General features: G+C 45.3%; 1 protein-coding gene across 2 annotated transcripts in view; it reads right to left on the bottom strand.

Moving 5' to 3' along the window:
* The window catches only part of NTAQ1 (N-terminal glutamine amidase 1), a 14,010-nt gene extending 5,251 nt beyond the window's left edge, over positions 1-8,759 (bottom strand). Inside the window, exons 1-5 of one of the 2 annotated variants that reach the window (XM_007456038.1) lie at positions 8,610-8,698; positions 6,927-7,026; positions 6,085-6,135; positions 1,471-1,619; positions 724-848 (exon numbers count right to left, since the gene is read on the bottom strand). In XM_007456038.1, the coding sequence (XP_007456100.1) occupies positions 724-848; positions 1,471-1,619; positions 6,085-6,135; positions 6,927-7,026; positions 8,610-8,698 (514 nt within the window). Of the gene's footprint in view, positions 1-723; positions 849-1,470; positions 1,620-6,084; positions 6,136-6,926; positions 7,027-8,609 lie in introns of both variants that reach the window. The other variant, XM_007456039.1, reaches the window with a different exon arrangement.
* Between the last annotated feature and the right edge of the window lie 6,260 nt (positions 8,760-15,019).

Here is a 15,019-nt window from a genome sequence, read left to right as displayed (position 1 = left end):
CTGCTGAACTTTGAACACTAATGTCCTATTTTTCTGGCATCCTTCAAGGCTTACAGAGCATTTTGACTCAGACGGTATCATCCTTGTGAGGGGATGTTCCACCAATAAATGGCAACGCTGCAAATTAATTCCCACCATAAATAATGTTTCCAACTCAGGTGAATGCCAAACAACAGTAACACAGTGAAGAATCCTTTACCTACTTAAGTCTCGAGAAATTCGTAATTGGACTGATGCCTGAAAGCACATAAATGAGATGAGTGGGGCAATAAAACCTGCTAGCTCTCACCTTCTAATGCAGATTTTGTCACAGAGCCAGTGAAACGACATTTCACATATCCCAAAGATGCACTGGGGACTTCCTTCACCATCACATGACACCTACCGCGGCAAGGCGCTACTAGTCCCCCCAGTTAAGCGGCACAAACACGCAGATCTCCCCAAGTCCAGGGCGCGAGCAGCAGGTACACCCGACATTCCAACAACGGGGCCGTGGTTCGGCTCCCTCACGCCTTGCCTCTCCCATGAGTTCTAGTGCCTTCCGGTCCTGCTCTCTGTGCCTTCATTTCTGAATCTGATAAATATAAGAACTATACTCCCTCTTACCTCATACCACTCAGGGAGTCTTACCCAAAGAACAATGCACTTCTTGTCCTTGGTTAAGGGAACACGCTCATCTGCACAGTGATGGGAAACCCCTCTGAGAGGGCGTCCTTGGCTCACCTCCAGTCTCAATGCAGGGATATGATGGAGGAGGTTCTCTCCAGTTCCCACTGGAGTCTTTCATGTGAGATCGGTCAGAAGCAAAGTTCTTCAAATACGAATCTGCGCGGATCACTCTAAATTTCCTGTACATAAACCAACATTATTTATATCATAGTTGAAATTCTAACTCAATTCTCATATAGACTCATTTCCTATGACATGCACAAAACTAGACAAGCATTTCTGTACTATTAGTGACACACATATGTATGTAGCTTTAATACCTGTTAAAGACGCCATGAGAAATGATCAGCTGAAATCCCAAACTACAAAGGCATGGAAGTACAGCCGGTTGCCTTTACTTGCTCAGTGTATGTACAAGGGGCAGAGGGCGTAATGTCTGGGTGCTGCCGTCACAGCCCTCTGACTTCTATCATCGCCAGGCATCCAGCTCCGCCACCAACCAACCACCCACCCAAAATGAAGAGTATGAGAGAAATGCCCAAAACGACTGTTGGAAAATGTTCTGGATCTCATCACACAAATTTTCAAAGACTGCCAACCTTTTATACAATGGACAACCTTTAAAACTTTAAAACATTTTGAATCTTCTGTAGAGCACATGATTCTCAAACATTAACAATGGTGAAGACAAGACAAGTAATCTTTACAAAACCAATGCAAAAACAAACACACAAAGTAACTCTGTCTAATTGTCAAGGTGCAATTTCACAAAGTAGGTAAATCCACCCTGAATTTCCTCACCTTCTGAACTGTGGATGGATGTCCTCATCAGACTTAAAGGCGTCTTCCACATAAGTATCAAAGGGGCAGGGAAATGGCAGAACAGTGTCAAGATCATAAATGAAGCTCTGTCCTCCACTTGAAACATGAAGCAAGACAACATGGTAATCCTAGAAGTAAAAGTTGCTGAACTTAACCAGGTTACCTTATGATGGTATATTCCAAGGTTATAGTAATAATGCATATATATCATCAAAAACAGATACAAGGGACTTCCCTGGTGGTCCACTGGTAAAGAATCCACCTTACAATGCAGGGGACATGGGTTCAATCCCTGGTCAGGGAACTAAGATCCCACATGCTGCAGGGCAACTAAGCCTGTGCGCCACAACTACTGAGCTTGCACGCCTCAATCAGAGAGCCTGCATGCCACAAACTACAGAGCCCATGCGCTCTGGAACCCGTGCGCCACAGCTAGAGAGAGAAAACCCACACACCACAACTAGAGAGAAGCCTGCATGCCTCAACAAAAGATCCCACATGCCTCAACAAAGATACCACGTGCCGCAACTAAGACCCGACACAGCCAAAAATAAATTAAATAAATAATAAATCTTAAAAAAAAATAAAGTTGAAGGCTTAAAAACAAACAAACAAAAAACCATATACAAGACTAAGACAGCCCTCCTTATAATAGCAAAATAAAGCAAACACAAAACCCTGAAAACAGACCAAATGTCCAGTGACAGGGAACAGTCAAATAGTGGAAATGTTCATGTACATTAAATGTTCACCTTTAGATTCAGCAATTTTACCATTAGGGATCCAGCCTATAGAAAAATGGTCACATGCATGTAAAGGTATATAAACAAAGCAAATCTCTGCAGCACTGTTTATAACACTGAAAATTCAGAAACAACCAGAAGTCCACCAAGAGGGGAATGGTTAACAAACCACGATGCAACCATAAGATGGAGTCCTATGCAGCTGCTAAAGAGAAGTAGGTAAATTTTTGTGGAAACTGGACTAAGTCAATGTTACACAGTTGGATGGAAAAAGCAAATTTCAGATTATGTATTATATATTATTTTTTAAGTTTATGTGTATATAAAGACAGACATGTGCATTCAGAAGTACACATGCATGCATATGAGTACAGAAAAAAAAGTCTACGAGGATATCCTCCAAACCATTAACAAAGGGGACAGCTTGAGGTGAACGGGGAGAGGGGAAGGACTTTAAAATGCGGTTGTTATTGGTTTTAAATCAACCAAGCCCTAATCTGTAGCCATTAAGGAAGAAGAATACAGAGAGCTTCTCCTGCACAGCTGGGTCCCAGCACACATGTGAATTCTCACTCTCACTCCCAGACACGGGGCACTGCCCAAACCAGCTAAGGGCTGGAAGGGACGTCAGGGAGGTTTATCAATGGACATGAGGGCAGTGTGATGCTTAGAGCTCCTCAGAAGAAAAACGCTCTCACAGAGAACAGCACTGCGAGATAAACAGTTCAATCACATCAATACAATGTTAGAAATACCATCTGACATTTCTAGTGCTTCAGAGCTTACAAAGCACTTTCTCAAACGATGTTTCATTTGACGCTGTGAGATGGGGAACATAATTGAGACTGGAAATGTTGTACCATCAGAGCTGAAAGTGCTTCCTTTGGCTCCAGTTCTATCTTACAAATCAGAATAGCATCAGAAATGAAAGCTTATTCCCTGTCCTCCCCTTAACACATCCTACCCTCCAGATACATGAACTAAGCGCTGCTCCCCCAGTAACAGTCCACGACTCCCTTCCCCCAGGCTTGCTCACGTTACTCGGCTCCATCTGCACCACCTTCTCCTCCGCTCTCCCCACATCTATCACTCAAGCTCCGGCTCAAATGCTTTCTTCCCCATGAGCCCATCTTTCATCTTCTCCCACCCCTGCCAGAAGCAGTCTCCGCCGTATCCAAAATCTGTTTCTCTCTTGACATCTTCTACCCTATATTACAGGTTTCTTTGAAATATGTACTCCCTACTTTTTTGTGGGAAACCATGCTATTAAAATACAGATACAAAGATGAGAAAGGTAGGTCCTTACCCTCAAGGAGTTCCTAGAGAAGCGAGTGGGAAACACAAGTCAACTGCTGCAGAATGGTGAGATGATGAGTTAATTCAGCGGAGGTGGGAGAGCGTGCAGTCACAGGCGCCTGAAGCGGGGTCACCTGGCTCAGCCTCAGCCCCACCACTAGACAGCTTCCCCCTCTACAGGACGGAAATAACTGTGGTGTCTACCTCACAGTATTACACACAGTATTACTGAGAGAATTAATGAGACTACTATGTAAACAACCAGTCTTATAAAAAGCCAACCAAGGGCTTCCCTGGTGGCACAGTGGTTGAGAGTCCGCCTGCCGATGCAGGGGACGGGTTTGTGCCCCAGTCCGGGAAGATCCCACATGCTGCAGAGGCGCTGCGCCCGTGAGCCATGGCCCCTGAGCCTGCGCGTCCAGGGCCTGTGCTCCGTGGCAGGAGGGGCCACAACAGTAAGAGGCCCATGTACCGCAAAAATAAATAAATAAATAATGTAAAATAAAATAAAATAAAGACTATTAGAAGAGACAAAGAAGGACACTATATAATGAACAAGGGATCGATCCAGGGGGGGGAGGAAAAGGCAGGGAACTGCTAAGGAGCATTTCACTGAGGAAAGGCTGCCATCACTGCCTCTTGCCTGAAGGGGAGAGCTTCCCAGAAGGAGGACACAACTTGTGGAAAGGCACAAACAGGGACTTCCCTGGCGATCCAGTGTTTAAGACCCCACACTTCCACTGCAGGGAGCATGTGTTCGTCCCCTGGTCAGGGAATTAAGACCAGGGAACGAGGCGCAGCCCCCCAAAAAAAGGAAAAGGCATCAACAAGGAATACCCTTCTGGTTAGCTCGGGTCCATATTCCTACATAACAGATGGCTGGTGAACTTGAGAGGGAAAGCAGGCCTCAATTAGGAGTCACCTTCACAGCAGAGATGGGGAACCAAGGAATGCAGATTCCAGCAATAGCCTCACTCTCTGAGTTGGGTACAGAGCTTGTCCAAATGCCTGGAAAAGGCCCAGTGGGGCTAGAGGCAGGGATGTCCACTTAGAAAGTGATCTGTTCCTTCGGGGATCGTGCCTTTACCCACTTAGGGAAGTCTACCCATTCCCTGCAACAGAACAGCAATGAGGCCCAGATCAATATGCCAGAGACTTGCTCCACATAGAAAATCTGTGGGGAGACTTCCTGAAACAAGGTTCCCCACCCTGAGCCGCCATGAGGTGCTGTGTAAAGGGGGACAGGTCCTTTCCCTGTGAGTTTCCTGAAGACAGGAAGCAAGACCATGACTCAAAATCAGCTGAGCACTTCAGCAATGGGCATGATTGCTAGGGCAGATGGACAGTCCACAACTGGGGTTATTGTAGCTCTGCTAACAATAATAGCTAACTCTTCTGGAGCACTGGTACCAGATACCAGGACAATGCTTCAAATGCATTATCTCACCAAAGCCTCCAGTGACCAGAGGAAGACACCAAGGAAAGAGCGTAAATAACCTGTCCAGCTCACACAGCCCACCAATGGGAGGACTGGGATTTAACCCCCATGTGTCTGACTCAGCCTGCACTCCTAACCCAACACTGCTGGATTTGGGCTTCAATGTTAAAGCAGCGGATCCCCTGCTGGTGAAGGAAGCAAGAGCATGAGGCCAAAGATTTCAGTCTATTTTGCGCCTGGCATATAAGAGGCACTCAATAAATATATGTTAAGTAAATGAATGAAGCCAATTCAAATGATATCTTATTCTAAATAAGCATCAGAAACCTGATGTTTGTTGCATTATCATGAATGGAGTTTTACTTTATCTTCATGTTTCTTAGCATAAACAATTCCATTCTTCAGGGGACCAGTTTAAGGTGACATATGGATGTGTACTGGAAAGGACCCAGCCCTGCCAATGATCAGCTAAATGACCCTGAGCTATTCACTTTGCCTTTCTTGGCTTGTTTCTTCACCTGAAAAATGAAGGGGTTGGAGCAGATCCATGTTTTCCAAATGCCAGTCATGTTCACTCAGAAGTCTACTAAGAACACTAATTCCTGAACCTCTAGATCGACTAGATCAAAAACCTGTATTTTTTTTTTCTTTTTTCTTTTTTTTTCTGCCATGTCACACATCTTGCAGGATCTTAGCTCCCCGACCAGGGACTGAACCCAGGCCCCTGCCAGTGAAAGTCCTGAGTCCTAACCACTGGACTGCAATGGAATTCCCAGAAACCTGTATTTTTAATAATCTCTGGATAATTCTACTGTGCAGCTGGACTAGATAATGCTCAAGTTCCTTCCAGTGCTAAATAGACAAGAGTCTAGATAACAAATATATCTGCTACATCAGCCATTTAAAATCATTCCTATAATAATTTCAAAATTAAAAGAAAACATGCCCGTAAGTGCTTCTACCTTAGACCAAATAACATCTATCGTCAAGAAGTCAAATTATTAATAATTACCATAGTCTTTCTCTACTGCCCCATTATTTCTGCTCTACCAAAACATACAGACCACTCATGGATTACAAGTACTACTGCATCAGAAGCTGTGTTGATCACCTTACCCAGATCACAGGTCCATCTCCAGGTCTTGCCTGTTGTTTCCAGATAGGTATCTACAAAATACAATAACTCTCCTAAGCCACAACTTCAGTTAAACCACTACTAAATTCTTTAAAGCAATACATACATGAAAAGTAAAATATTTCTAGGCAACCAACAATCAAGGTGAAAGAATGAATGGATAGGAAGAAACCCAAATCCTTCCAAGTGTCCTTAACAATGAAAGAGCAATAATTAATTACAAGATGTTTTCTGGAGAATAGAAAGAGACCTAAACTAGGAATTGGAATTCCTGGCAAGTTCAAATCTTGCTTTCCCACTTAATTATTCATGGGACCTCCCTGAGTCTCTATTTCCTCATCTATAAAACGGAGACAGCTGTCTGCACCTTGTCTACTTCACAAAGTTTCCACTGGGGTCAAACAAGATGATGCTCACAAAAGTGCTTTACAAAATATTAAGGGCTTACTTTTCTTAATACTTCATAGAAGTTTACTACAGTTCCATTAAAACTCCAGAATCAAAGAAACCTTTACTTCAGACCTGAGAATATGTGCCTCTAACTTAATTTAAAAATTAAGTTTAATTTAAAAAGCTCTAACTTAATACCTAAAGAAAGGGGATTTTATTTGCATAAACATACCATCACATATTTCCTTACCTGCAAGTAAGGGACTAAGCTCTAATAACTCAACCATGTCCTGGTAGGGAAAAAAATCTCATTCAAAAACAAACTTTAAAATGTTGCTGTATTTTATAAGGCACATTTTAGAACAGTGCTAAACCCTTGGTCTATTTAGCTTCTAATGTAATCCTAAATTTCCACAATCACTCCCCAACTTACCATTTTCCTCTCATTAGATATGAAGACAGCATAACACTCTTCTAAAGGATACTGGTTGTGGTTTTTGATGTATTCACAGAGCTTCCAAATATTTTCTTCACTGAAATAAAGTAATTGTTTAATCAATATAATTAAACAAGAACGCTCTATGTCTTTCAAATTTGCCCAAAAGACTACTAATCACATTTTTAAAAATTGGTAGAGACCTGAAACACCATCTCATCCAACAACTGGCTAACAGTTGAACCTTCTCAAAAACATCCCCAGCAAGGGACTTTGCTGGTGGCGCAGTGGTTAAGAATCCGCCTGCCAATGCAGGAGACTCGGGTTGGATCCCCGGTCCAGGAAGATCCCACATGCCGCGAAGCGGCTGGGCCCCTGAGCCATGGCCGCTGAGCCTGCGCGTCTGGAGCCTGTGCTCCGCAGCGGGAGAGACCACAACCGTGAGAGGCCCGCGTACCACAAAAAAAAACAACAATGGATGGATGTGAGGGACAAGAACTAACAGGACTGAGGTGGGAGACAGGGCAGAAGAAGCATGGTTTCACCCTTACAGAGGTTCCAAGTTCAGCACCACCACTGGCTAGATGTGTGACCCTGGGCAAACAACAGGCCTCTCTGTGGCTCAGTCTTTTCATGAGGAGAATGATAACAAAAGACCTATCTCCTAAGCATGGATGGAAGTACTTGCCACTAGGCCTGACATGCAGTCAGAACTGAACAAATGGTGAGCTCCATAGCATCGGTTTGGTGACCATCTGAAGGAGGGAAAAGTAGTTTTAGAGGGCCCTAAGGTTTTTTGTGCAGGGACTGGAAAGTGGGGTTAGAAGTCATTATTCAAGCAAGGGAAAGGCAGGTGTGGGAGTGAAAAGGACCAAGATAAGAGTGGTGATTCAGCCACAGAGGTGGCATAGGACAGGGGTGCAGTGTGTGGACTCCAGAGCCAAACTCTGCGTGTAAATCTCCATTCCTTCACTCACAAGCTATGTGGCCTTCGGCAAATTACTTGCATCCCTCGGTGCTCCAACGTGCTCACCTTTAAAATGGGGACAACAGTACCGACCTACTCGTGTAACTGTGGGGCTCACATGACTTCGCTGACATAAACGTCTCAGAACAATTCTTGGCATATATCAAGTGCTACGGGTAAATGTAACCACTATTATAATGACGACACGGCGGTTCAGATCCTGGTTTCTGGTACAAAAGGGCCTGAATTGGATTCCGGGCTGCTATTAGCTGGGTAATCTTGGTAATGTTACTGTAGGATCTCTGCGCTTTTCTCTTCCAAAATTAAGATGACCTTCACATCAGTGTGAAACCACGCAGGCTTCAGCAGAATAATTTCCAAAGGCTCTCTGCGGTCCACCCTCCGCCTCCAACTCCCCTTCCTGGCCGCCCAAGCCCTGAGATCTGCTGACAAACGTCCAAGCGAAAGGAGCCGGGCAGAAGTAACGCACCACCGACCCTACCAGTACTGGCGAATACCGCCCCCTCCACACCCAAACGCCCACGCTCGACTCAAGAAACAAGGGCTACCACTCCTGCTCCCTCCTCCCCGCAAACCGGAACACTCGCCCGCCAAGGCCCCCGGGGAGGGGCCGGGAAGAGGCGGGGCGCGGCTGCGACACCGCGGCCGAGCGGGCCAGGAAGGTGCCGGGAGCCGACCCAGCTCCCCCTCACCAGTAGCAGCTGTTGTAGACACAGGCGTCCCGCGGGGGGCTGGCCGGCTGGTAGTGGGCGGCTGCGGCGGCGGAGACGTCCCCTTCCATGGCGGGCCTCAGCACAGGCCTGAGGCGGACCGACTGGAAGAGCCCCGCGGGCGGGCTTCGGCGAAGGCGTCGGCGCACTCCGTGCAACGTGGGTTCGCGGGGCGGAGTGGGCGGAGCTCGAGGCCGCTGGTGGCGTCCCCGGGTGGTGGGGCCTGGGGCAGGGTAGGCGGAGCCTGGGCGAGCGGGCGCGCAGGATCCCCGCGCAAGAAGTTTGAGACGCGCGTTGCAGATTCCGGAAGGGTGGAGTCGGGGCGGGAGTTGGGGGCGGGGGGGTCAGTGGGCAGACGCTAGGTGCCCTGGGTTGGTGGGGTACGTCCTGTTGGGCGGAGCCTGGGCGGGGCGAGCGACGCAAACTCCCGGCGTGCGAAGCTTGGGACGAGGTGGGCGGAGCTCGAGGCGCGCAGTGCTGGTCCCGTGAAGGTGGAGCCTGGGCGACGTAGGCGGATCCGGGGTTGGGCGAGCGGCGTGAATTCACAGTGGGCGGAGCCCAGGGCGAGGAGGACTGCGTGGTTCCTGGTGGGCGAAACCCCCCAGTTGGGTGGGGCCAGGGGCGGGGCGGGCGGCACGTGGTCCTAGAGCGGCTGCGGCGCCAGGCTTGCTGGAGGTTTTGGGAACAGTGGGGTTGCAGTCAGCGTGGGGGAAAGGGGGTCGGCCGCTTGAGACACGAGTCAGGGGAGGGCTTGGAGTTGGTGAACGGTGCTTCATGAGTCTTCGAGGAGTCCGAGACCCTCTAACCTGTTGCCGGCTGTGGCAGATGAGACTCGGAAGACTCCACGTGTGCAAGTGAAGTAAGAGGACCTCTGTGTGAAAAACAAAGGTTTAGTTTGAGTCTGGTGGGGGGGGGGGGTAGCGGAGAGGATGATGAGGGAGGTTAATTCCAAATATATTGGCTCAGAAAGGTATGTTGATTTTTTTTAACATAGTAAGAACAGTTTTGAGAGGGTCCTCATGATATCCTTTTTGTTAATCATATATTTGTTTATTTGCTGGCAGTCTGGAAGGAAAGAGCAGATTGTTGCAAGTGTTTATCGCTGCGTGCGCCACAATTCCTGAGCCTGCGCGCTAGAGCCCACGAGCGCGCCTAGATCCCGCGCTTTGCAGCAAGAGAAGCCACTGCAGTGAGAAGCCCGCGCACCACAACTAGAGAAAACACGTGTGCTGCGATGAAGACCCAACCCAGCCAAAAAGAAAAAACTTTTTTTAAAAAAGTGTTTATCTCTGGTTAATGAGTGGTATGGAGGACTTTCACTTTAGATTTATATCCTTCTGAATGTTTAAATTTGCAAGTGACATATATAGCTGATCAGGGTATTTCCCATTATCAAAACTTAAATTGTTAGTTTATTTTATTGGTTTTTAGATTCTCTCAGTCTCATGAATTGTAAAGCCCAAAAGTCCTAAAGACTTTGAACATAAGTCATTGTGTCAGTTATCAGTGTATTGCCTCTCAGGTCCAAATACATACTTCAACATAGGCTCTGTGATAAAAAACGGAATTCTTTTAAGCATTTCTTCTTTAAAGTGAGCACGATGTTAAGCCTTCTCAGTTAAGTTCGCTGGAGGAAGAAGCTTCCTGCAGTTTCTGGGACCTGACCAGAGTTAGGAGTGTGGTTAGGAGAGACCGGACCAGAGTTAGGAGTGTGGTCATGAAAACATCCAGTAGGGTCCGCTCCAGCCACAGACCCAAACTCGGTCCTTCTGCAACCTTGCAGCTTCAGCCTGGCAATAACCTGTAGGCAGCCCTCTTTACACAGAAACCAGAGCCCTGCGAGGCCTGCAGACAACTACCTGCCCATTGTCCTTCAGCAAGACTTTTGGGGGGCAGGGTCACACACTGAGCAGTCCTTCCGCCCCCCACCCCAGTATTCCGCCCAGGCCTCTTGAAGGCCTTCTGTCCCTGCTGGCTCCCAGATTCCCGTGGCTTCCCACAGGGCCGGTTGGTGATTGCTCGCCTCCACCCGCTTCTCTGCCGTCTGCCTAGCAACTCCAGACTGCCTGCAGCCTGGCTAAACCAGCAAACTTCTCTGCTGTCTGGTAGCCAACCCTTGCTTGCTCCGATATCCAGACCCCTCTCAAATTTGCCCTTGCATACTCTCCCTCAGCCCTAGTTACCATACAGTTTCCTTTTACCTTACAGTTCACTTTTATCATAGTTAATTCTTGATATTCAAATTCCCTTGTTTAACCTACCATGTGGTTTCTTCTTATTGGACCCAGACTACTGCAGAACTTTGAAGCCAAACTAGGTAGGTTCTACTACTTACTATTTGTGTGACCTTGGGCAAAGTTACTTCACCTCTCTATGCCTCAGTTTCTTAATCTAAAATGAAGTTAATGATAATAACACCTACCTCATAGGGTTGTTATGAGGGTTGACTAAATTTATATATATAAAGCAGTTAGAATATGTGCTGACACATAATAATAAATGTTAGCTGGGACTTCCCTGGTGGCGCAGTGGTTAAGACTCCGCGTTCCCAATGCAGGGGGCCCGGGTTCGATCCCTGGCCAGGGAACTAGATCCCACACGCATGCTGCAACTAAGGAGCCCACCTGCTGCAACTAAGACCCGGCACAGTCAAATAAATAATTTTTTTTTAATTAAAAAAATGTTAGCAACCACAATTTTTGGTATAATTTCACTCCATTATCTCCAATATACCGTATACTCCTGTCACTGAGTGTCTTACTACTACTCAGACACACTAAAACTTTGCAAAATGTATACATATCTTCTATCTAATGTGTGCTCTTTCACTTTCCTTACTTGCAGCTTTTCCCAAGGAAAGTTCATTGCTGCCTTCCATTTTTGCACAGCTTTTTTTTTTTTTCTGTTTTGTCATGACTTTTTAGTCATATGTCTTCAATACTATTATCATCTTAAGTAACTCAACCTGACTCTACCTCTGCCATGAGCAGTTCCATGACACGGTCTTGTCTTGAGAGGTGAGACAAAATAATAGCTCCAGAGTCAGAGACTAGCTCAAATCCTTTCTCAGCTACTTCCTATCCTGTATGACCTTGGACAAGTCACCAGCCTTTCTGTGTGTCAGTTTCTTTGTAAAATGAGAGTAATAAAAGTCGAGTATCTACCTAATGATGCTGTAGCGAGCATTAAATAAACTAATCTGTGCAAAAAGCATAGTACCTGGCACAACAGAAGTACCCTATGTAGTAAACAACTACAGAGTTTTGCAGTTATGATTATTATCATTATATTTCTCTGAACAGAGTATAAGCACTGTGACTGGGATAAATCCTTGTTGAATTAATGACTTTGTTTTATTAGGATACAGGTGAGGTTACTGTCACAAACTCAAAAATGTAGTGGTTTAAATGAGATACAAATGCATTTCTCATATAACACCCTGAACATTTACATTCTAGAGCTGATGTAGTGTCTCCACCGTGTCTGTTACCCAGGGTCCTGAGATTTGGATGGAAAGCCATATCTAGAGTGTTGCCCTGGTCCACATATTTCAAGAATGCTCACCACAATATCTGCTATAATTGCATGCTGGCCAGCAAAATCAAAATCCACAAGTTGTACACATCACTTCTGCTCACATTCCACTGCCTAAAAGATAGCCACAAGGTCACACCCAGGTGCAAGGGAGATCAGGAAACGTAGGGTTTATTTTGGGCAGCCCAGCTAACATCTGAGTATGTCAAGCAGAAGGAGGGAATGAATATTGAGAGAGCCAGCAGTCTCTGCCATAATGTGCTTTCTTTGTGCTTCTAGACTTTGTCTCATAAGCAGGAATTACTCTTTAAATTGGAAAAAATAGATCATATTTTTAAAATACATACAATTTCATGGTAAAGTCTATAAAAAAGGATATGGCTATAAAAAAGGAGTAGGAGGTGCATAGACCCAGATTCTGACCTACAAATCCCAGTGAACTGGCTGTGGAAGAAATAAGAGATGTACTCACACAAGCCAACACCCAGTGAAATCAGGATGTTAAAGGGCAGGGGTTTGGAGGAGGAACACATAACAAAGGAAAATATTAAAAAGGGCCATGGATGTGAAAGGGGAGATTCAGGAAGTCTATAGCACACAATACAGTCAGGTTTAATAGCAAAAAGGGCTTTTATTTTTTATTGGGGGAGGGGGTATTTTATGCTCAATATCAAGAGCTAGAAGAAAAAGATATTCCCACTGCTTGAGACCACATGATACGATAATGATCAGACAACTGAAAGAACATAGAAATACCTAATATCTGTCTATTTTGCTTGCATTTTCTATCAAAGAAAATGATCCTCAAACTGTAAAGAACAAAGAAAATAGCAGTAAGAAGAAATTAAAAGCCAAGATAGGTGCAGTGGTAGAAATCACCAAGTTGCCTTAAATGGGTTAAAAATCTTTAGACTCAAATGAGTTACATTCTAGCATACTGATAGTGCTTTAGATTATGACCCCAAAGCCTTTCTTAAGGATCTTTGAGAAAATATGTTGGAAGAGATAACATAAGACTAAATATGAATAGTTGCTGTCTTCAGTTTCATAAAAGGAAAAATACATATATTCCAGACAGTATACCCTGATGAACTTGATGTCTAGTCCCAGGATGATTTGTGACCATAAAAAAAAGGTGATTATTTAGAGGCCTCTACTGGTTTGCCAAGCCCACTTCATGCCAAATGGACCTCATTTCATGCTGCTGGAAGAATTATTTGATCGTTAGAATAGGATTATAGCACAAACAGTATAACTTGATTCCCACAAAGCAGCTGTCCCAGTTATACTAGTCATGACTCAATCAGTTAAAAGTCAAGGGAAGAGAGGCTGTTTACTAGCCCATTGTACAGGAAGGACATTGAAGTGCCCCTCACAGTTAAAGGATGAGCTGCGGAAACCAGGGTGTCAAGGGACCAGAAGCAGAACTCACTTCCCCAGGCATTCTTGCTCCCCGCTTTGTCTGCTTCTCAGTGCTTGGCTTCATTCTGAGGTCACTTCACTTCTTGCTGTGGGAGGATGGCTCCTGGCAGCCCCATTTCGTACTTTCCAGGCTTGACAACCCTAGTGGAAAGAGAAAACATCTTTTTCCTCATGGCAATCACACAGAGTGACTTGTACCTTTATTTTTTACATTTCTGTACTGCTTGAATTTTTCACATGGGTTACTTTCTAATAAATTTTTTAATAAAACATTTCTAAAAAATCAAGTTTATCAACATCAGTATAAAAAGCTACATGGACAGACTATTGCTCACTTAACTTTTCCCCTACTGTTGTACATTTAGTTTGTTTTCACATCCTACTATTATAAATAAAGCTGCAGTCAACATCTTTGTACATAAATCTTGGTCCATGCCTCTAATTATTTATGTTTGGAGGGAGTCCTAGAAGTGGAATTCCTGGGCCAAAGGTTTTAAATATTTTCCAGGTCTCTTGATACATGTTGCTATACTGCTTTTAAGAAACAAGCGTATACCTCAATATCACATTGTTATTAAAAAACAAAAATACAGGCAAAAAACCTGGCATTCCCATTGTTATTTTATTTTGCATTTATCTGATTACTACTTTCCCGTGTTAAAGGGATAACTTCAACATAAAGCAGTAAATGCTAAGGCAGAAATGTGCTATGTGAGCTCTGGGGTGGGTTGGGCGGGGGAAGCACCTCATCATTGAGGGTGGGGAGTTGGGCTGGGTTGGAACGCAATACTATTATTACTAATCTTACTTAGAATGCAGTGGTAGAGAGGCAATAGTCCCAGGGCCCATGCCTGTGGTATTAGACTGAGGGCTGTGTACCACACCTTACATGGGAAAATTGAGAAATTGAAGTATATTCAGGGGAGGCTGAAAAAGAGGGCAAGTCTGAAAACCACATCATAAAATTGTGATGTGTCTTCCTGGCTCACTTCCTGTGCCAACATACCCCCTCTTCTGGTCCTCCATCCTCCAGATTTGATACAGGTATCTGACATGGCAGTGTCCATTATAGGAAACCACTGGTAAGGGACCTGTGGTCCAGTGGTTAAGATTCCACACCTCAATTGCCAGGGGCACATGTTTGATCCCTCGTCAGGGAACTAAGATCCCACACGCCACCAAAACAAAACAAAAAAGGAAACCACAATTCCCTTTTCTGACCTGAAGCCTCTATACCAGATAGAGTTCTTTACTGTAAACAACAGAAACCGGGCTTCCCTGGTGGTGCAGTGGTTGAGAGTCTGCCTGCCAAAGTAGGGGACACGGGTTCGTGCCCCGGTCCGGGATGATCCCACATGCTGCGGAGCAGCTGGGCCCATGAGCCATGGCCGCTGAGCCTGCGCGTCCGGAGCCTGTGCTCCGCAACGGGAGAGGCC

Source organism: Lipotes vexillifer, unplaced genomic scaffold (assembly GCF_000442215.2).
Source record: "Lipotes vexillifer unplaced genomic scaffold, Lipotes_vexillifer_v1.1 scaffold84, whole genome shotgun sequence".
In the NCBI taxonomy this organism is placed as follows: domain Eukaryota; kingdom Metazoa; phylum Chordata; class Mammalia; order Artiodactyla; family Lipotidae; genus Lipotes; species Lipotes vexillifer.
Note: the sequence above shows the minus strand (reverse complement) of the source record. Positions and strands in the feature narration are given on the sequence as shown.